This window comes from Macrotis lagotis, chromosome X (genome assembly GCF_037893015.1).
Source record: "Macrotis lagotis isolate mMagLag1 chromosome X, bilby.v1.9.chrom.fasta, whole genome shotgun sequence".
In the NCBI taxonomy this organism is placed as follows: domain Eukaryota; kingdom Metazoa; phylum Chordata; class Mammalia; order Peramelemorphia; family Peramelidae; genus Macrotis; species Macrotis lagotis.
This window is the reverse complement of record NC_133666.1, coordinates 47,752,036-47,774,370: the sequence shown is the minus strand read 5'-3', so window position 1 is coordinate 47,774,370 and position 22,335 is coordinate 47,752,036. Positions and strand designations below refer to the sequence as shown.

Here is a 22,335-nt window from a genome sequence, read left to right as displayed (position 1 = left end):
ATTTATTACATAGGGATGACTCACGGGGGGGGGGGGGTTGAAAAAAGGGGAGAGGGGAAAATTCCCTAAAAGAAGGTCAAGTAAAAACGAAAGGAATTAGTAAAGATTTTTCAAGAAAGAGAGACAAACATTTTACATATGAAGTATTTAGAAACTCTAACTTCAGTTCCATGATGACAGCTTTGAAATTTCCCATCTTTCAAACTAAATGTAGTCTTATTTCCATTTCGCAGATGAGGGAATGAAGGCAGTTTCCCCCAGATGTAACCCTCCAATGGAACTGCAAACTTCTGTCAGAAGTTTCCTCCAAGAGTGGAGATTGTAGCCATTAGATCAAAGAAGCAAAGATTTAAAACTGAGTGGAAGAGGTTAGAGAAGCCTAACCCCTCCATTTTACAGATGAGGAAACAAAGGCAAACTCACGCCTTGCCGAAGTTCACACAGTGAAGAAGAGTCTGAGGTAGGATTCAAATTCAAGTTTTTCTAACTCCAGATCCAATATTCTATCCCTTATGTCGCCTTTGTGCCCAAGCCATCTGAGGCTGATCATGCTGGGAGAGTCTTAGCCACATCATCTTATAAGTTTGCCAGAGGGAGTTCACCCAAGGTGCTAGAGGCTTTCCTCATTTTATACCAATACAGGAAGAATGTGGATATTAAAGATGAGGGCCTTTGTTTCCATGAGAAATGAGGTCATTAAAGAATTTTGCAATTTCTCCAATACAGTCCAGCCCAGGCTCTTCCTCCTGTTATCTCTAGGCCCAATTTGTCCATTTGTGCTATCTGTCTCAGATATTCATATGAATAGACAAGTTCTAAATGGTGCTCATCAGAATTCATTGTTATAAATCTGGGCAATAGACATTTTAATCCACTTGGTCTCTCCTGTGCAGATGGTCAGATAAAAAGTCTTTTGAGTGATTATGGAGCTCTTCCAGGAGGCTCAGCAGTGTTCTAGGGCTGGATACAATCACCACCAACAGGAGCACCTGAAGGACCTCACCATCCACAAGGACTCTCTCTTCCACTTGGACTGTGCGCTGAATTTCTTCTATCACAATGACTAGCACTTTTGGTGAGCATACGGCTTTCTCTTTTATGTCTTGAGTGATATTTGCAATCAGAGCAATGTTATTTCTGTCATTATATTTTTCAAGGACTCTTGACTGATGGAAAATGCCTTGATGGAAAATTGTTTTTAAGGCACAGTTTTATTCTACCAAATCAAATCCTTTTTTTAAAAAAAATCAATAAACAATAAGCATATTGTAATCATATATTCATTACGTCTTTTTGTCAATGGCAAAACAGCAGAGATATGGTCCATTGTTGGCTACAGCTTGTGAAAGCCTGCTTGTTTCCTACTAATAATGCTGGCATTGAATATGTCCTCATAAAGGGATGTTATTGTTCTTGTGGTTGTCTTTTGTTGGAAATTAATAAGGTCTGAGATTGTTTCCCCACCTTTGTTATCTTCTGCTCCTTCAGATACCTTGCCTATTGGTCCTTTACTGCTCTCACAATTGTGTCCTGCCCCAGCACTGAGCTCTACTCTAGTCATATGGCTCAATTCAGCTGCTTTTCCTACACCTCTTCTCTTTGGTATTATTTCTACTTCTGCTATTAGCCATCTGAGACTATGATATAAAGGATCCAAGAGTTGGGCGCCACTGTCCTTGGTCGCATTTTATACTCGACCTGATCTTTGTCCTGACAAATCAATGGTCTGACTATCATAAAATAACTCACACTATGGTTACAAGCCTTTCTTTATCCCTTAAAATATAACGTAGCAGCACATTTATGATCTACATCAACGTGTTTGCCTTCTCAAGGAGAAAGGGGAGGGAGGGAGGGAATTTGGAACTGGACAATTATTTAAAAACTCAAATGTTAAAAAATTGTTTGTACACGAATTGAGAAAAAAACATAAAAACATTCTTTAAAAAATAATGTGTTTCATTCTTTATGGTGTTATTTGGTGTACCCTGTGTCTAGGGACTATTCTGGAAGAAAGTGCTTCTGTTTTGTGTCTTTGAGAGTGATTTCTTCTTTTTTTTTCTCTTGCAAGGCAGTGGGGTTAAGTGGCTTGCCCAAGGTCACAGAGCTAGGTAATTATTAAGTATCTGAGGCTGGATTTGAACTCAGGTCCTCCTGACTCCAGGGCCAGTACTCTATCCACTGCATCACCTAGCCACCCCTGATTTCTTTTTCTTGAACCCTATTTTCCCACAAACTTACCATCACCTTCACTTTTTCCTACTTTTACCTTGAAGTCACTTCAACATGTATATTGACTCAGTTTGGACAATCTTGTTTCTTCATCTTCAGCAAGATAATGAGTCTTTATTTATTAAGCTCTTACTATTTACCAGGCACTGTGTAAAGAGCTGGGAAAACAAATACAAGCAAAAAGAAAGATGGTCCTGTCCATTCCATTCCAATGGGAGAAGAGAACACAGAAAGGGAAACGGAACCGAGCCTGGAGGGTAAGGAAGGCAACTGATACATGAGCTAAAGCTCTTTCCACAGTGGTCTTTTGTTTTCAAATGCTTACTCTCAATACTGCAATACCAAATGACCATTATCTCATTAAATAATGTTTCTCGCTACCTTAGTGACCTTGGGCAAGTCACTGAACCTCTCTGATGCTTACCGTAATCATTTGCTGGACTATATGACTTCTAAAATCCATTAAGCTGGAAACTGATGATCCTCTGGTGATGGACAAGTTGCTGTCAGTGTTTGTTGGTGGAAGGAGTTTCAACGATGGGTCTCCATACTTCCAAACCACAGATCCTTTGAGTAGTCAAAAATGCTTTTCAGAATAGAAAGGCACTTAATGAAAACTAATTTTTTGGAAAAAAATCTATTTTAAGCTATTTTAAGCCATTGATTTAATCTTAATACTCATTTTTCACTCCTCTTGGAGCCAACTTCCAGGAATGTACCAATTTTGTTAAATGTTTTAATTCTGTTAGGTCCTGAAAGAAGTGGATTAAAAAGAGAGGAGGCAGTTAGAAAATTTTTCATAAGATTTATAGATGAAAGAGACTTAGAAAGTATGGGATATTTAACATATGGGGAAACTGAGGGCCAGAGAGGGCAGATAGGTAGCACAGTAGATAGAGTCCTGGGCTTAGAGTGAGGAAGATCCAAATTTAAATTACTCATTGTGTGGCCCTGGGCAAGTCACGTAACCTCTAAGCTCACTCATTAAATTACTGTCAAGGTGGTCTTAGAATCTTCACCCAGTTTAACACTATACTGACTCTCATATTATCAGAGCCGACACTAGGGTGAAGTCATTGGATTTTGTCCTGGGTGCTGATATCTCGAGGGTGTCATTCCTAGCACCCCTTTACCAATTCTATGACTTCCAGATAGCCTCCTCTCCCTCAACTGACCTCAGGCTGCTACCTACAGAAGACCATTTAGTTACCATCAAGGCCCTCCTCTGGGACCCACATGCCCCCGGCTCCTCTCTCCACTCCCTTTCTCCTTCCTCCTATGTGTTGGGAGGTCAAGGGTCATCAGCTGTGAAACAGAGGCACAGGTTGGACTCTGAAGAATGAATCATCTTCACCCAGTGCAGATGCACTTGACCTTGCTGCTTTTCTCTTCATTCCTTCCCCTGCCTGCCCCCATGACTGAATCTTTTCTAGTTGCCAAAATTACACCTCAAGGCTCTACATATTATTTTCCTTATGCATATAACTTCATAAGATCCTAAATTTAGAACTGGAAGGGATATCCAAGTCCATCTAATCTAAGCTCTCACTTTAGAGATAAGGAAATTGAAGTCCAAAATGATTCACCCAGTTACACAGTTTCCGAGTATCAGAGCTGAGATTTGAACATAGGTCTTCTGACTCCAAAGCCAACACTCATCGCTCTGTGCCACATGGATTTAGTTTCTTGGGTGACCTCAAAGTGTCAAGAACCTAGGTTTTCTGGTCCTACAACTACTTTTCTTTTTGTAAATATAAATATTTTATTTGTTTTCCAATTATATATAATAGTAGTTTCTACCTATCATTTTTTTAATGTTTTGAATTTTACAATTTTTCCCCCAACCTCCATTCCCTTCCCCCACCGCCCCCACAGAAGGTAGTCTGATAGTCTTTACATTGTACAACTACTATTCTTTCTCTATCTTTGGGTTTTGTATTTTCCACATGATTCCCATCTTCAAAGAACTAATGTGGGAGATGAGTGTAAGAAATGAAAATATACACAGAAGAAATAAATTCTATTCTTAAGCCTAGTAACCCATATACAGTAGAATCAATGGGTGTTGCTTGAGTGATTGGAGAGCCAGATTAGGGTAATGGTATTCCTGTGACCTGGGGAAAGGATGGCAATGACAAGAGAAGAGGGAGGCTATTCCCCTCTTCCCTTCAAAGCAAGCAATCTAGTTGAGGAACCAGATTGCAGACACACAAAACAACTTGCTGTTTGGTTTGGGCCAGGCCTGTTTCCCTCCCTGTGCCTCAATTTCTTTCTCCATTAAATGAGAGAAGTGGACCTTCTCTAGATCCTAGAATTCCCTAAAGCTATTTTATTCCATATCCCTCCTCCCTTTCTTATCCAAAGACCTAGAAAAAGCTGTCTACTCTCATTGTCTTCATTTTCTCTCCTCTCACTCACTCCTCAACCCTTTGCCCTCTGGCTTCTAACCTCATCACTCAACTGAAATTGCTCTCTCCAAAGTTATAAATGATCTCTCCTCCTGGATACTGTCTCCTTTTTGGCTTTTTTGTGACACTGCTGTCTCCTGGTTCTCCACCCACCTAGCTCCTTTTATGGCTCATCAAACAAATCATGTCTCCAAGTTGTGGCTGTACCCCCACAATTGTGTCTTGGTGACTTCACTAGCTTCCATGGCTCTAACTAGAATCTCTATGCAGGAAAGAAGCTTGGCATATAGATGGAGCCAAGAAGACCTGGGATCAGGTGCCCCCGATACATACTGTCTATGTGACCCTAGGCATGTCACTTAACTTCAAAGTGCTCTGGGAAACTCTCTGAGATTTTAAGTTGTAGAGAATGTGCTAACTTGCATTGGTAGAGGGAATTTCCTCTATGAAGGAAATCACAGATCAGTCCCTATTCCTAAGTAGATGACTGCCATGTTTGTCTATCTAGCTGGTTTCTCTCCTGAACTCTAGGCTTCTTGGATGGTCTGTAGACATCTTCAACTCATCAACCCGAATAGAACTCACTACCTTACCCTCTGCAATTCCAAACTTCCTTATTTCTCTTCAGGGCCCTTAGGTTCTCAACTTCACCTTCACCCCAAACTAGCCCATCAGTTGCCAAATCTTGGCATTTCTATTATCACCACATGTCTTTCATTTGGCCCCTTTTCACCACTCCCACTCCCACCACCTTATTTGAGCATTGCCCTTCACCTGGACTATTCTGACAGCTTCCAGTTTGGTCTCCCTACCTCAAGCCTCTCTACTCCAACTGATTTTCCATATAAAAGTGCAGGATTGAACTTCTCCCTCATTTGGTCCCTCACCCACCTTCCTCGCAGCCACGGTCGCCTGTTGGAGACAGGACAGACTCAGCTCTATCCGATATTCCCAGATCTGTGCAAAAGCAGTAAGAGATGCACTGAAGACTGAATTCAAAGCAAATGCTGAAAAGGTTTCTGGCAGCAGTGTAAAAGTAGTGAAAGTTAAAAAGGAATAATGTAACCTGACTAGTGCTGCATTTTTAAGGTGAAGATTTTCAGTTATATGTTATGGCAGATTGGAAACTATCTCACTTCATGTTTTGCTGTGGAGAGGAAAACACATGTCTGTGTATTCCGACATGCCAATAAACCAAGCCCTGATTTAAAAAAAAAAGTGCAGGCTTGACCATGTCATTCCCTCACTCAATCAACTCCAGTGGTTCTCTAGTGCCCCTGGGATAAAAATATAAACTCTTTTATTTGGCTTTTAAAGTCTGTTGTCCCAACCCAAATTTCCAGCCTCTTTGTATAGTCTTCCTCTTCCTGTACTCTGCAGTCTAGCTAAAATGACTTTCTTGCTGTTCTTCCCATATAGCATTACATCTCTCACCTCCTTGCCTTTGCATTGGCTGGGTCCCATATCCTCCACACCTCTGTCTCTCAGCTCAAGTACCACCTTACACAGACAGCCTTTTATGATTCCCCGCCCCCAAGTGCCCTTGGGTTTCTTTTTGAATTTTCATGTACAGACTTCTCCGTGTGCATATCATCCCCCTAGATACTGTAAGCACCTTGAGGTTAGCATTGTTTCAATTTTGCCTTTGTATCCCAGTACCAAGTGAAGGAACTGACCCATAGAAGGTACTTCATAAATGTTTGTTGAGTGGTTGGTTAAAGACGGGGGTGATCTTGACAAAAGGCTGCCTGGAAAGAGAAGAGCAGCCCAGAGAAGGTGAGTGGGGGAGGAGTAGGGGTGGCCAGGAAATGTAGCAGGTCAGCAGCCATGTTTGGGAAGATGAAAGCTAGATGTCACCAGCAGATTCTGTGCCCTCATTACCTGAGAAAGCTCGATTCCTCCTAATACAAACTGAAGTGAAATGGTGAGCAATAATTGGGGAACTGCGTTGCAAAGTGGGGAGAGGACAGACTAGAGCAACCTTACCAAGCAATTTATCATTTCCAGAAATCAGCTGCCATTTCTCCAGAGGTGATGAGGGGTTGCTGCTGCTTCTGAGCTTCCTTCCCCTTCCCTGCTCCTCCATAATTTCCAGCCTTGGAGACCAAATCAAACTAATCTGGCCATTGCTACTAGAAATGTTGGGTCAGTCCAATTCCCTATGGCCTCATGTGCTATCCTGGTGACTGTCCAAACAAATAGCACTCCCCTTATATACTGGTTCCCCTACCAGAATGGACGTGTTCTGAGGGTAGGATTACCACACTTTTCCATTTGGATCCCCTGTTTTGGGCAGGTATTAAGAGCTTAAAAATTCATTAACATTTATTCATGGGGCAAAGGCTATTCCAAGCTTTTGCAAACCCCAGAGGTGGAGGTTAGCAGGATGAGAAAGGTGGTCACAAACAGTTTAGCTCAGCTGGAATAGAGTGTGGAGGTGGGGTGCTGAGTGAGGCCAGCAAGGTAGGATGTGTTATATTGTGAAGAGAGGGCTTTGCATTGCTGCATGAGGAGCTCATATTGTATCTTATAATCTATAGGGAGGAATTAAAGCGTTTTGGAGGAAGGTTATGACACGAGCAGATCTGTGCAATAGACTAATTAACTTGGCAGCTGTGTGAAGAATGAATTGAACAAGGGGAGAGACTGGAGGCTAGGGGACCAGGTAAGAGGCAATGAGCCCTTGAAGTAAAGTGGTAGCCCTTTGAGTGGAAAGGAGAAGATGACTTGTGGAGTTAGAGGCAAGAGGACCTGGCAACTGATTGGATTTGAGGGAGAGGGGAAAACCAGAGATAACTTTAAAGTAATGAGCTCAGATGATCAGGGGTATAGCAGTGCCCTGAATAGATTTAAGGGAGTCAGGAAGATGGGGTACATTTTGGCAGAAAAGTATTGTTTCATTTTGAACATATTTGCTTTGAGATCCCGATGGGCATCTAAAAGCTATTTTGAGAATCTATAGAATCAGTGCTCAAAGGAGAATGGTTATCTTAAAGCAGTAACTGTAGAAAGGCCACTGGGCTAGGAGTAAGATTTGTGGTCATGTCTGAGTCTTCGTGTCCCCATTTGGGATTTTCATGGCAAAGATACTGGAGTGGTTTGCTATTTCCTTCTCCAGTTCATTTCAGAGATGACGAAATTGAGGCAAGCAGACCTCTGCCAAACAGACCCTGCCAAGGGTCACACTGCTGGGAAGTATCTGAAGCCACATTTGAATTCAAGTCTTCCTGACTGCAGGCCTGGTGCCCCATTCACGGTGTCACCTAGGTGGCCCTGGGATTAGGATGAGTTAAATTCAAATTCAAGTTCTGCTACTAACTGCCTAGGTTAGTATCCCTTCCCCTCTCTGGGACTCAGTTTCCTCTTCTATTAAATGAGGAAGTTGAACTAAGTGCTTTCCTGGGCATCAGTTGCATATGCCTCTGAATACTTCATATATCTGACTTGTTGAGAATAGTGATGACTAGATATCATTTCCTAACCCCTAGAATTGCCACAACCTGGCTTTAGGAGATAGATCTCCCTCCCCCCTTCTCTCTCCCTCTTCCCACCGCCTTCCCACCTTTCCTCCCCTCATCCCTTTCTCTCTTCTTTCTCCCTTCCATCCCCTGCCTCTCCCCAACCTTCCCCTATATTCATTCCTCCTTTTAAGATCATCTGAATTCTTCTGTGGAGATATAGATATGTTTGTTGAATAATGACTTTTTTTTCTTGGGATGGTCCTCTGTAGATTCATACCAACCCTAGAATGGTAGCTTATGTCTGGATATTGGCCCCTGCCAGGGTGACCTAGTGATGCCTGGGTAGGCTGGCAGCCTTCCCAGCATCATCAAACCTTTGATGAATGTGTTGATTGAGTCAAGCATAAAGAGAACCCCACTGTTCTTTGGAGACACCCATTAGGAGCACTCATCCATGGACCTATGGCGATTGTGATGATATAGATAAGGTTCTTTGGTCCTGTAGGAAGAAGTGGCAGATGGGTGACCAAGGACATTTACAGTCAGCTTTGACTCCAAAGACCCTCCCCAATGAGAAGACTCCTGCCCTCTAGAGGCAGTATGGCAAAGTGGGAACATCCCCCCCACCCCTGCCACCCCTGTACTTACTAGCTCTGTGATCTTGAGTCACTGACTTCCCTTCTCTAGGTCTCAGCTTCCTCATTTATAAAATGAGCATCGTGATCTTCATCTCCTTCCTACCTTTCATAAGTGTCCTGGTGCTTGAGAAATGCCACTTTCCATTAGCATTCCGATAATGTTCATTTCCCCACAGGTGCATGGTGAGAGGAGCATGTTCATAGTGGCCTGAACGTGACCTTAGAGGTCACTCCCATCTAACTTCCCTTCTGAATACTAGATCCATGTCTCCAGCAGGCTGCCTACTGAACATCTCTAACTGGGATTACATTTGTAACCCCCACTAATAAAGGGGAAGTTGACTCTTATGGAGGGCAATTGACCTGTCTAAGAGCCCATCGCTAATAGTATATGAATGTGACACAAGTAGCAGAGCAAGTATTTGGACCCCAGGCCTTGAATTCCACTCCCCTTGTTCCCATGTAGGTAGAGAATTCCACTGAGGCCAGGGACTGGATCTTCTCCATTTCGGTATCTTCCACAGTACTAACCATCATAACTATTCCACTCCTCACTGGAAATCTTTATGTGGAAAGCAGATTAGCTTTGTCAGCAATTGACTTAGATGTCCTCTGAACCACCTTCCTACTGTAAGATTCTGGGAACTCTCCAATAACCATGGGATAGTAGTATGCCAGCATTATAATTATATATTTTAGAAATGGTGGTTCAGATAGGGAAAATTACTTGTTCAAGGTCCCATAGCTAATGAGTTATGGACTAGGACTCAGATCATAGTGTTATAAATTTAGAGCTGAAAGGGACCTCAGAAACCATCTACTCCAATCTCATAATTTTACAGATGAGGAATTTGAGGCCAAATGAGGAATGAAGTAGCTTGCATAAGAGCACACAAAGTAAATAAATAATGGAGACAGAATTTGAATTCCAGGCTTCTGATCTCAAGGGCATTCCTTCTTTATAAGCTCTCCTGATTCCCAGTTCACTACTCTTTCCATTGTATTACACTGCTTAACCAGTCATGCAAAAGCTGGACCTAGTCTATAAGGGTTTGTCATTTGGGTTACTATTCTTTATTATCCCTGTCTGCTTATATTATCACCTTCCCATTTCGTAGATAAGAAAACTGAGTCAGAGCCAGGATTTAGCCTCTGACTGCAAATCTAGTGCTTTTCCCACTGCACTGTAGCAATACTGTACAAATATACATGCAGGAAAGCACCTTGCAAATCTAAATGTGATCTACAGATGTGAGTTATTACCAGGATGAAAATGATGGGCACTGGACTAAGTGATTGATATCTGAGGTCCTGTTACCCAGCCGGAAGTAGCCTAGGACTTGGTATTCGGATGGCTATTCATCTCTGTCCATGGTACCGATCTGTAGTGATTGGGGCAGAAATCTAGCCCCTCCTTCTTTTGCCCTGGCCATACAGTCAGGACAGAAGTTTCTCTCTCTCTCTCTCTCTCTCTCTCTCTCTCTCTCTCTCTCTCTCTCTCTCTCTCTCTCTCTCTCTCTCTGTGTTTTTGCACATGTGCGCATGTGCGTTCATGCTGGGGGGGGGGGATTCACATGCACTGCAGTCTTCATCCACTGAAGATAACTAATACTTTTTCTATAGCTATCCCCTACCCTTGCGGTTTCTTCCTCTTTTTCCTAACTCATTGTGGGTGCTTTTTGGGGTTCTGTCTTTGAAAGACTTCTTTTCCGTCTCTACAACCTTTCTTCTGCCAATCTCTCTCCACTCCCCCAACTCTAAATGTTATCTCTGTGCATATGAGAATCAAAGCTCTGTTCCCAGTCCTAACTTCCCTTCTGAATACTAGATCCATGTCTCCAGCAGGCTGCCTACTGAACATCTCTAACTGGGAGCACCACCACTGGATCAAATTTCAACATATCCGAGACCCATATTTTGCTTTTTCTAACTTTTCCCCTTCTGATACCGTTGTTTCTGTAAGTGGCATCACCATACACTCCCTCCATGATTGAAGCCTTGAGGTTATTGTGATCATTTCCTCTCCTGCACCTCTAATTTACAATCAGGTCCCAGGTCCTAACAATTCCATCCCTACATTTTCTCTCATATCCACCCTCTTCTTCTCCCTTCCCACTGCCACATTCCTAGTACAAACCTTTATTTTCACCCATATGGACTACTGTGATAATTCTTCTAAGAGTCTTTTCCATTTCCAGCCTCCCCTACCCCTTATAATTTGTCCTTTATGTGACTCCCAGAACAATCTTTCTTAGGCAAATATCTCTCCTCTGCTCAAAATTGTCAGTATCTACCTATTGCCTATGTAGTAAAGTTGACAATGCTCTGCCAAAATTCCCAATCTGGCTATCACTTACTTTTCTAGCCTTAACTCCTACTGTTCCAACCAAACTAGATAGTTCTATGTCCCACCTTAAGATATGCGCTTGCCATCATGCCAACATTCGTTTGCTCACACACCTCTGTGTTCAATGTCCTCTCCCTTCTCCTACTGAATTCTTAATGTCAGATGCCAGCCCCCCCCCACATGACAACTCCTCTTTTTCCTTTGCCACAATGACCTTCCTCCTTGGACCTCCCAGAGCATTTTCCACCTCTTTACTGGACTTTTCACATACCATACTGTTGTATAAGATCATTGTCTTCTAAATTGTGTGTCTCCTGTGCCTAGAATAGTGCTTTGCACCCAGGACATACCTAACTGATGTTTGTTACTGAACAAGCTTGACTCCAGAGAAGAACTGAGTAATGGCATCTCTTTTCACTCATTGCAAAAGGAAAGGCTCATATGACTGTGGAATATTGCGTATACTATGAAGCCCATTTGGTTAGTTTTGCCAAACTGCAGTTTTTCTTTTTAAATCTTTGTTACAAGGAAAGGCTTGTTGGATAAGGCAGGGGGAGGATTTATTCAGAAGTAAAGATGTCACTAGCAAGTAAGAAAAAAAAAACATTTTAAAACAAATGAATCGTTAAAAAGAAACCCTCCAGGAGACTTCCTGGACCCCAAGAGTTCAATGATCTCTTACTTGTCTGTCCTCTGGATTATGGGATTTAGAGCTCCAGCTAGAATACTGAGTTCCATTCATTTTAGGAGGTTCATCGATAAGCTGGAGAGCATCCTGAGGAGGATAACCAAGATGGGGAAGGGTTTCAAGTTCATGCACATGGGGATTGGTTGAAGGAACTGTGGGTATTGGGACTGGAGAAGGGGGGTGGGATTTGATAATGCCCTTTAAGTCTTCAAAAGGGCTACCTTGTGGGAAAAGGGATTAGATTTACTTTGCTTGAGGCCAGAGGGCAAAAGTAGAAGCAGGGCTTTGTGTGTGTGTGTGTGTGTGTGTGTGTGTGTGTGTGTGTGTGTGTTTTGGGGCGGAGAATAGGTTGAACTAGATAGCCATTGAAGTCCCTTTTAAAGCTATGATTCTGGGACCCCAAATTAATTCTTCTTTTCTACACTACCATTGTGTCTTTTGTCCTTAGCATGTGTTCCCCTGATTTCATAGGTCTTTTTGCACAGGTGTGAGCAGACTCCCCAACTAGAAAGTGAGCTCTTGGAGGGCAGGAAACTTTCCTTGCATCCCTCAAATGAAGTCCAACTTGGCAGTGTTGAGTAAATATTTGCTGAATGAGGACTGAGGAATTCTTGGCCCTCTAAGAGTTGTTGCTGTGTCTGGGGAATGTGGGAGCAGTAGAGAGGAGAGGGAAAAAATGAAACTTCCTCTCTCTTGGCTCTGCAAAAGGGTTGAACTTGGCTCAAGATTCTCGTACCCTGTTCAGGGCCTAGTAGATTTCATACTCTATAATAGGACACCCACCCACCATGCTGGCTACTGACCCTGAACAAAGAAAGATTGGCACATGGGGGTATTGATCCATTGACCTCTCTGTCACATACCCCATGACTTCCTCTGGGCCATTCTGGGAGCCATTCTGCTTCATTATTTAGAAAAAATGGGCCTTCCAACCTGAGCCAGGTATTAGCATTGTTCTATATTCTATAGGTACAATTGTATAATGGTGCATTATATGTATAATAATATGGCAAATCATACATCGAAACACTTGTGGGTATGATCGTGCAATAATGATATTTTTAATTTCCCTTCCTTTTGCCATCTTGGATTCAGATAGACTCACATAAACCCAGAAGTCAATATCCCACAAGAGGTACAAGGGATAGTGGAGAGAGCTTGGGTGGGGATGGGGGTTGGGAGCTAAAGAGCCTGTTTACCACGCATTTGGTTTAGCAGAAAAACCACTGTATTGGGGATCCCCGATCTCAGGGCACTTCCTGTGTACACATCTTTGATTTACTTATCTATGATGAAATTGTCTCCCCCCTAATAGAATGGAAGCTCCCTGATGGTGGTCTTTCTAGTCAGAGTATCAAAACAGGGCCCAGGACATAGAAGGCATCTAGTAAGCAATTGTTGGGTTGAATGGGAATTACATGTGGCAGGCAACAGAGAGAGGAAGCATGGGGTAAGTTTAACATATTCTGGTGAGTAGGAGAGGAAAGGGGTCAGGGTTTCTTGACTGGGCAACCTCCTTTCAGAGAGGACCAAAATGACTGAGCATTAGAGGTGGAATGGGACTTTGATCATTTAATATAATCTTTTCATTTTACAGTAGAATGAAACCTGGAAAGAAGCGATGTGCTCAAAGTCACACAGCTTGTAGGTGACAAAGTTAGCATTTGAACCCAGGAATCAGATTCCTAGCCCAGGGGTCTTGGTGCTTCACCAATGTTCTATAGGCTAGAAACTCTTTAGTCCTACTTAAGGCACATAGGAGAAGAGGAAATGGTCTCTTTTCTCGCTGGGCTTTGGTGTGCTGCTGAAAGAATTGGGACTGGAACCTAGTAGGTCTTCAGACTGCCATCCTAAGGTCCTTCCTGCCAGATACCACCAGTGCCTTTGGTCTTCTCGGGGGAGCCTCGAGCTGCTGTGATGGCAGTGTGTGACTCGCCTCAGAGCTGGAGAGAATTGGAATGGTTAGTGTTGGGTTGTCAGCAGTTGGGGCCACTTTGCTCAACATGACTGCTTTGTGTATGCATTGAAGTCTGATGCAATTCTGTTGTCGGGGTCACTTGCCTTACACCCAACTGCAAGCTAGTCTGTAAAGTAGTATGAGCTCTCTATAGGAGAGTGTAGTTCATCAAAGGGAGCTTGGTGCATTGGGGAAAAGTGCTAGGTCTGGACTAAGGAGTACTGGTTTCGCATCTTGACTCTGACATATTTACTAAGTATGACCTTGGGCAAGTCACCTTGAAACATTTGTTTCTCCATCAACAAAATGGAAGATGATGATACTGTGCAACAACTCCCCTAGCAAGGTAGCGTAGGGGAGTTGGAGTCACGCCCTGGTTCTGTCCTGTCAGTGGCAAGCCTCATAATTTCTTTGGGCCTCATTTTGCTTTCTTTTCAAATGAAGGGGAAGGACTAGGGTGAGGTTGTATCTGGAGTCAGAAGGCTTAGGTTCAAATGCTAGCTCTTGTCTCTTGCTGTATGATGGGCAGGTCACTGACTTCCCTGAGCCTCAGTTTCCTTATCTGTAAAATGAGTGGGTTGGACTAGATAACCTCTGTGGTGTCTATAGACTACTGTGGCTATAGACTACTAGTGCTACTGTGAGGGCAGCCGTTGTAGATTTGTAGACGTTTGGCACAAAAGTGAGCTGGAGTGCAAATGTAAAACAGTTGTTATTACCCTAGCCCCACCCAAGGGCTCACGGCAGGGTCTACAGGGCAAGGAGACAGGACTTGCTTGGTTGTGGACTGCAAAGACAAACGCCAAGAGAACTTGGAGTGGGAGCCCAATACAGCAGACCTCTGTTTCAAATCTGCCTCCCAGACTGTGTGGCAAAGGTGTGAGTGGCTGGCCGGCCAGGGGGCTAGTAGAGCATAAAGTGACCCTCTGTTTCAAGCAGGGCCTGTTGACGAAGGGTGGGGTGGGGGAGGTGGGCGTGTAACTGTGCCTGGGAGACTGGAGAGCTGAGGTGGAGAGGGAGATTAGCACACAGATTATCAGAATTAGGAAGGACCTTGGCAGTGCTTGAATTCAGCCCATCCTTCTCATTACAAATGGGGACATTAAGACTGGGGGGGGGGCCCTGACTTGTCCAGGATCACAGTGCCACAGAGTGATGGAAAGCCCCACCCAGAACCGTTGAGGTCTTGTGACTTCCTCCAGTCCAGGGCTTGAGGACCCTGGCTGGAAGGTGAAAGACGCTATCATGAAGATAGCAGCGTTGAGGGGCAGAAGAGAAGCTGCCTGTCTGTTGGGGTGGCAGGCGCCCTTTGCTGGTTTGCTTTCTTTACTGTCTTAGGTACCCTGCTGCTGTTGGCACCAGGTCTGATTTGATGGGAAGGGGAGGTGGGTGAAGCAGGTGGCAGCTTCAGAACCATGACCCCTAGAAACTGCAAATGGAGCCTCTTATCGGTAAAGCTGACTAAGAAGGTTTCTGGGACCCGGTCCTAAGGGCAGGGGGTAGGGCAGGGTGTAGAATGGTAGTAGCCAGGCAAAGACCTGGGCAGGATGCTCCCTGGGAGGCAGGGCAGAGTTCCGCTACATAGAGGCAAGGGGAGGAAGTTGGTGTCAAAGAGCTGGGTTGGAAACCTGGAAGTAGTCATTCACTTGTGTGGCTCACACCTCCCTGGGCCTCAGTTTCCTTTTTTGTAGGAGGGCTCTGCACTTGATGGACCGTGAAACCTCCTGCTCCCGGGACCTTTGCAGGGGTTATTGCAACCATCCCCCCTTCCCTGTCTTCCCTTTGCAGAGGGGTGCTCCTTCTCCCCACCTCCCTGGGTTCTGGGTTCTGGTATTTCGGGAGGGTGAGGGGAATGGGTGGCCAAAAGGTGAAGGCAGGGCTGGGAAGGGGCTTCTTCCTCCCCAAACTTCCGGGAAGCTTTCCTCGGCCTGACCTCAGGTGGGGATGCCCTTGCGGGGGGCAGGGGCCGGGACCAGGGGCCAACTCCAGGGGGGGAAGGACAGTTTTTTGGGGGGTGCGCGCCTTTTATGACAGGTGGCCGCGCGGTGCGCGCTCCCGGGCGCCCAAAAGGGGGATGGGGTGGGAAGAAAAGGTGCTTCGAGGGGCAGCCGAGAGAGCGAAAGTGGGGTAGGGGAAGGGTGGGGGCCCCGAGTCCGGCCCTAGGGGCGGCCACGGAGCAGACAATGGCAGGGGCCCTAAGCGCCCAGGTCTGGGCACCTTTTTGAATGGGCAGAGCAGAAGGCGGAGAGGAGGCTCGGGGGGCAGCCGCAGCCGCAGCGGCGGGGCGAGGGCGAGGGGGAGGGGGCGAGGGAGGGAGGAGGAGAAAGGCAAGGGGAGAACCCGGGAGGGGAAGCCAGCGGCGGCGGCGGCGGCGGCGGCGGCGGCGGCGGCGGCGGCAGCGGCAGCCGCCCTCCTCCTCCAGCTCCTGCTCGCTGTCGCTGCCGTCCTCCCTCCCTCCCTCCTTCCCCCCCTCGGAGGGCCGTCGCCGCCCCGAGCGGGCTCTCTGTGCGCCGCGCGCCTTGTCCGCGTGCTAGGCGCCCGGGGTTCGGGGCGGTGGCGCGTGCGGGGCACGGACCGCAGGACCGGCGGCGGCGGCGGCGGCGGCGGCGGCGCGGGCGTTGAGCGGCGGCGGCGGCGCTGACTCGGTCCGCAGCGGCGGCACCGGCACCACCCCCCAGAGCAGGAGGGAGGGAGGGAGCGCCAGGAGGAGAGGCGGAGAGGACGGGAGGCGGAGAGCGGGCGGCGCGTCCACCTGGCGGCCCCGGGCGCACGGAGCAGCAGCGGCGGCGGCCCCCGGCCCGCGCTCGCCGCTCGCAGCCCCTCCGGGCCCGGAGCCGGGCCCGGCCCAGCCTCGCTTTCCCTGCCGAGCCGGCCCGCGAGGTAAGTGGCCTGGACGCCAGCCAGCGGTCGGGCCCTGCCCTGCCCCGGCCCACCCGGCCCCCGGGTCCGGCCCCCCGGGCGGCGGCGGGGGCGGGGAGGGGCCCCCCCGCTGCCGCCGCCGCCGCCGCCGCCGCCGCCGCCGCTGCCTGCAGCTGGAGGAGGCAGGCGGCAGGGCGTGTGAGAGAGCGGGAGCGAGGGCGGGCGCGGGAGCGGGCGCGGGAGCGGGAGCCCGAGCCGGCCCGGGCCGCCGGGGGGAGGGGGGGGCCCCCGGCCCCGCGCTCGGCCGCCCCGGCCCGGCGAGCCCGGCCCGGCCCGCCCGGCCGGCCGCGGAGGGGGAGGGGAGGCGCTGGGGGCCGCGGGAGCCGCGCGCGCGCGCGCACGCACACCCTCCCTCCCCACCGGCGCCCCCACTCAGCCCCACTCCGCCGGGGCCACGGCCACGCGGCCACACGGCCGGAGCCACGGCCACGCGCGCGCGCCTGCCGCGCTGCGGGGACCGGGCTGCCTCCCGGAGCCCCGGCGCCGCCGCGCGCGCCTCTCGCAGCCCTCCGGGGCCCGGGTCGGGGCCGGGGAAAGGGGGGCCCCCACCCCCCGCGAGCGGCCTGCCGCCTCCCGGGCTCCGCCGGCCCTCGAGAGCCGGCGCCGCCCCGCACCCCCCTTCCCCGGAGGGGCCGCTGCCCGCCAGTGCGGGGCCGCCGGGCGGCCGCCGCGGTGCTGTGGAATCCGGCGCTTGCGGCGTGAGCGCCTCTGCCTGCCGGGGGGCTGGCCGCTCCCCCCCCCCCGGCCCCTCGGGAAGCTGTCCGGGAGCTCGGACCCCCCCCCCCCCCCACCCGGTCGGCAGCTCCCGCACCGGCGCGCACACACGCACAGACACACGCACGCACACTGCCCCCCTCCCCCGGCGGGGGCAACGGCGCCCGGGCCGGGGCCGCGGGGACCCTCCTTCCTGCCGCAGCCTCGGCCCCCGGCCCCTGCCCGGCCTTTCCCGGCGGCTCTCTGCGGAGCCACGATTTTTTTTTTTTTTTTTTTTTTTGCGTGCTCGGCTGGAAGGGGGGGTTGCTATAAATATGGCGTTCTGTGCCCTTTGACCCGGGACTCGAATTCCTCCGGCTACGCTTGGGCGGAGGGGCTGCGGGCTCCCGTCGGGCCGGGGCGGCGGCCGCGGGGGCGCCCAGCTCGCCCCCTCCCCCCAGCGCTCCCGGGCCCTGCTCGGCACGCTGGCGCACAGATGCGCGGGGGGTTCTGTGCCGCCATGCGGCCCCGCGGCCCGGGAGGCATCCCGCCCGCTCCCCAGGTATTTTTAGAAGGGGGCCGCAAAGTCCAAGGGAACTGTCATTGTGCGGGGCGGCGGGGCGGGAACCGCAGGCGAGAATGGGGCGCCTGGCCAGCGCAGGGGCCATCTGGCCGCCCGGCCCCCGCAAGCGGGGCCGCTGCCCACCCCGGGCCTTTGCTCACTTAAGTTTGGAGGCTCGACCCGCGTGGCCGTTTTTGCCTTCACGGGCCCCTCCTCCCACCCGGGCTGTTGGGGAGCCCCCGGCTCGGGCCGCCCCCACCGCCCCCGGCCGTGCCCCCGGACGGCCCCATCCCTCCCGCTTGGCCAAGACCTGCCCCCCACCCCCCGCCGGCCCGGTGGAGAACCTGATCCCTCCCGCTTGGCGCAGACCCCCACCCCAGGCGGCCCGGTCGAGAGGCCCATCCCCCTGCTTGGCCCACTGCAGCGTTGGCAGTGGACCCGCGGGGGTGCCGGGGCTGCGGGTTCCAGTGTCTCCTCTTGGAAGCGACGCCTCCCCCCTGACCCCCCGACGAAGGATGGCGTGAATCCTAGCGGCGGGATAGGCAGGGCTCTGCGGGTTGCGGTGCAGCAGCAGCGCCGGGGGGGGGGGGGGGGGGGGAGGGGGGAGGACGGAGGCCGCTGGAAATCCACCAAATCATCTGCAAGCGGCGCATCGGAGCGCTTCCCTCCGCTTCCCAGCGGGGGCTTGTTGGCGGAGAGCTAGAAAGACCGGGGCGGCAGACCTGATCTCCAGGGTCCCTTCGGGCCGTGACCTCCCAGGCCGCGGGACCTTAGCCCCCCCCCCCCAGGTTTTCTGGCCCCGCCGCCAGGTTATCTCGTAGCTGTCCATAGGCTGCTGGTGGATTTAGCGGGAGGGTGGGTACCTGGCGTTCGGCTGAGACCAGGATGTTCGAAACGTGCGAGGAAGGGCATTGTCCAAAGCGCTCCCCGGCTCGGCCCCATCTCTGTCCCCCCCCCCAGCCGAAAACCCTTCTGGCCAGCCAGAGGGACCCACTGGGATGGGGGAAGAGGACATGATTTAAGAGAACTTGTCCTGTCTCCATTGTCAGAACAGAAGAATGAACCACCGCACGGCGACGGTGCAGCGGCCGCGGCCACCCTAACCATTTAAAAACAAACATTGACTAAATAACCAACCTAGGAAACAGGGTACCAATGACGCAAGCACGTGGCAGGTTCTGACACACATCAAGTCTGTTCAATAAACCAGCCTGCTTGCTCGGAGGAATCCGGGGGGCAGCCATGCTTTTATTTAAAAAGAAAACGGGAAAAAAAAGCCTGCTCACAAGCTCAGGACCCAAGCGAGGCCAAGGCAGACGGATCCAGAAGTCCCCAGAGCCTGGCTCTCCATAGCCGGGTCTCACCCAGTCTGATGATCCTCAATTCCCACCACTCCTGTAGTCGTAAAGAAACTAGACTGGGAAAGGGGGGGTGGTGGTGGTGGCAGCATCAGAAAGCCCATAAGGGTGGGAAAGCCTGTTGGAGATGATGGGTCAGGAAGCAGGCCATCTGCACTCAGTCACCAGGGACAGGTTAGCCACCTTGCCTTGGGCAAAGCAATTCCCCCTTTCTGCACCTCAGTTTCCCCATCTGTAAAAAGTTATCAGCCCCAAGTACCAGGTACCCACTTGTGACAATGTGATGATGGAGACTAAGTTTCAATATAAATGTCAGCTCTTGTGCTTGCCATTTCTAGGCTTCCAGGGTCCCTGGATTCCTTGCCCTAGGTGCTCCCTCCACTGATACACATCTCAGCCCCTTAGCACTTGGGAGCTGCTGCGTCTGAAAACATTTATCACCCTGTGGCTGACCTTCTGTTGCTAAGCCTCGCTCCTCACTCCGCTCAGTCCAGCCTGGCCTGCCAGACAGCCTCTTAGTGAGCTTGTTAGTACTTGCCTGGCTTCACTTTCAGGAAGCCCAGTCACCTGCCCTGCTATAGAGAGGTGTCAGAGAGGACCGAGTCCATGGACTGTGCCTGTTGGTGATGCAGTGTTTGGTTTTCAATGAAAATATTAGAAAATAAAACCATGAAGCGGGTACAGGGGTGGGACAACACAAAGGACTACTGGTCCTCACAGTTGGAAATAATAAACAAACAGAGCTTTAGAGCTAGACACCTCTACATAACATCTAGGCCAAGCCCTCTCTTTTTTCAAAGGAGGAAACTGAGGTTCAAGGTATTACAATGTCAAAATTGGGACTCCTGCTCTAGTCCTCTGATTCCCCATGGTGATCTTTCTCTGACCCTTAGTTTCCCCTTCTGTAAAATGAAGGCCTAGCAGTAGATCATCTCCCAGCAGCCTTCCCTTTCTGCTCAAAAAAAAAAAAAAAAAAAACCCTGTTCCCTCTTATTTTCCATGAATTACATAGATCTCGGTCTGGAGGGAAGACTTGCTGTGTGATAAGTTATACCTTGGCCTTGTATCGTGGCAGGGCCAGGGATAACGATTGTTCCCCAGGGAAGTACAAGCAGTAGGTCCTGGGTGGCCCTAGACTCTAGTACAGTCTCATTCATGCCTTCCATTCAACTTTCAGCAAAAACCATCTGAACAGGACTGAGTTAGGGACTGGGGTGGGAAAGGGGGACATAGGACTGTTCCACTCCACAGGTTGGCCCCATTCCCTGAAGCTTCTAATATTCCAAAATGTAGGCCCTGTCCTTTCTGTGGTCCCCTCTGACAAATTGTCCAACAGCTCAATGCTTGCAGAGCTGCCATTGCAGTTAGATATGAAGGATGGGCGGGGGCAGCTTTCCAAGTCCTGGTTCCTCAGGCTGACTCCTACTTCTTGGGCTTGCCCTATCTCCTTGACCTCTCTTTCTTATTCCAAAAAACCATTTTTAGGCAGATGGTAATGATTTTCTGAGCCACCCCCCCATGAAACTCACACGACTATTCTTAAAGTCATAGGTCATCGGAAAGAACCTTAGCCCCCCTTGCTCATCTAACTCACCCTTGTGTTTTATCAGTGGGCCATCACCTGTCCTACATCACACTATCACTGAACAAGGCTTTGAGTTCAACTCCTCTGATCCCAAATTCAGTCCTCTTAGAGAGACTGCCGAGGTCTATCCTCTGCACTTGGAACAGGACCACATTCAGATCCCAAATGCAGTCTAGGTCCCCCATGGAACAGCAGGGTTTCCCCCCCCCCCCCCCACCTCAGCCTCATGGCAGAGGAGTGTGCTTGTGGTCATTCACAGACCAGGAGGGAAGACAGAACCTCACACACAGAGATCCTTGTGGGGGTGTCCCAATAATGCCCAAATTCAGTCCTCTTTCCACTCCAACACATTGCCGTCTCATTCCCTCCTTCTGCAGGTGAGGCACCTAAGTCTCAGACAGTGAAAGTGACTTGCCCTCTGATTGCCAGTTGAAGAGTTCTTGATCCTGGCCCATAGTACCTTCAACTCTGGGGACCAAGGCCCCAGGCCCTCCTTGGCAAAGGTCTTCTGTGCTTCTTCAGTCTTCAAGGATCTGACTTGCAGGTGAGGAGGGTCCCTTTCTTTCCTATTACCTGCTCATAGTTTTGTTCCTTGTCTTGCTAGTAAACTTACTCTTCCTTTGGTGTCTCTCTCTGTAGCCTGGGGCTCTGGCCTCCTGCCATCTTTCCCTCTTTCCAGCAGAGAAGGCACTGGAGTGGTTGGGATCAAGTAAGTACTGAGCTCCCATTCCCTTTCCCTTGTACTGGCACCCCAAAATCTTAGGGCTTGAAATTGTATCCAACACAACACTCACCTCTATCATGTTGGAGGCTTTCAAACTGATTTCCCTCATGACATAGGGATTGCAAGAATTATGTTTCCCATTTGATGGGGAAATGGGGTACAGAACAAAAAGTGGAGAAGACAAGAAATTCCTTGCTTTTCCATACCACCATAAATATTTTTCTTACCACACAACTGGGACAGAGCGCTGTTTGTTGACTCCATTTTACTGATGAAGAAACTGAGGCCTAGAGGTCATCCACTCCATCCCTCAGCTTTGAGTCAGGTATATTCCTCACTTGCTCTGCGCAATTCTCTGCCCTTTAGTTAAATATGCCTTGGAAACAATGTTATTGCCTCCCTTGGCAGTCTCTTACCATGGAATAACCCCTGGATTTGACCTCACAGAACTCAGGTTCAGATCCTACTCCTGCCACTTGCTACCTGAGTGACCAGGGGCAAATCCCTTCCCCTCCCTGGGCCTCAATTTCCTTATCTGTAAATTGAGGGGATTGGACTCAATGACCTCCCTTCTTCCAGCTAAAAATATATATATGATCTTGTGATTCTTCAAGTATTTCAAGCTTCTCAGAAGCCAAGAAGATATTACTGTTGGTTAAGGGGAGGGGGTTAGAGGTCAATCATTAAAGAAAACAGGTTCACGGGCTTCACTGGTTTTTCTTGTTTCATGGTAATGTTTGGATGATGATTTTTTCCCCCTTTT

At 49.4% G+C, this 22,335-nt stretch overlaps 2 protein-coding genes across 4 annotated transcripts in view; both read left to right on the top strand.

Annotated features, from left to right (window-relative positions):
* Positions 1-923: 923 nt before the first annotated feature.
* Positions 924-5,705, top strand: LOC141498660 (ATP synthase F(1) complex subunit epsilon, mitochondrial-like). Its single transcript, XM_074201834.1, has 2 exons — positions 924-1,035; positions 5,543-5,705. The coding sequence occupies exons 1-2, from the start codon at positions 924-926 to the stop codon at positions 5,698-5,700; spliced, it is 270 nt and encodes an 89-aa protein (XP_074057935.1). The 3' UTR covers positions 5,701-5,705.
* A 15,452-nt stretch (positions 5,706-21,157) lies between these two features.
* The window catches only part of NEXMIF (neurite extension and migration factor), a 194,663-nt gene continuing 193,485 nt past the window's right edge, over positions 21,158-22,335 (top strand). For all 3 annotated transcript variants that reach the window (XM_074200053.1, XM_074200052.1, XM_074200051.1), the window contains exons 1-2: positions 21,158-21,392; positions 21,488-21,557. The gene's annotated coding sequence lies outside the window, so the exon portion shown is untranslated. The remainder of the gene's footprint in view (positions 21,393-21,487; positions 21,558-22,335) is intronic.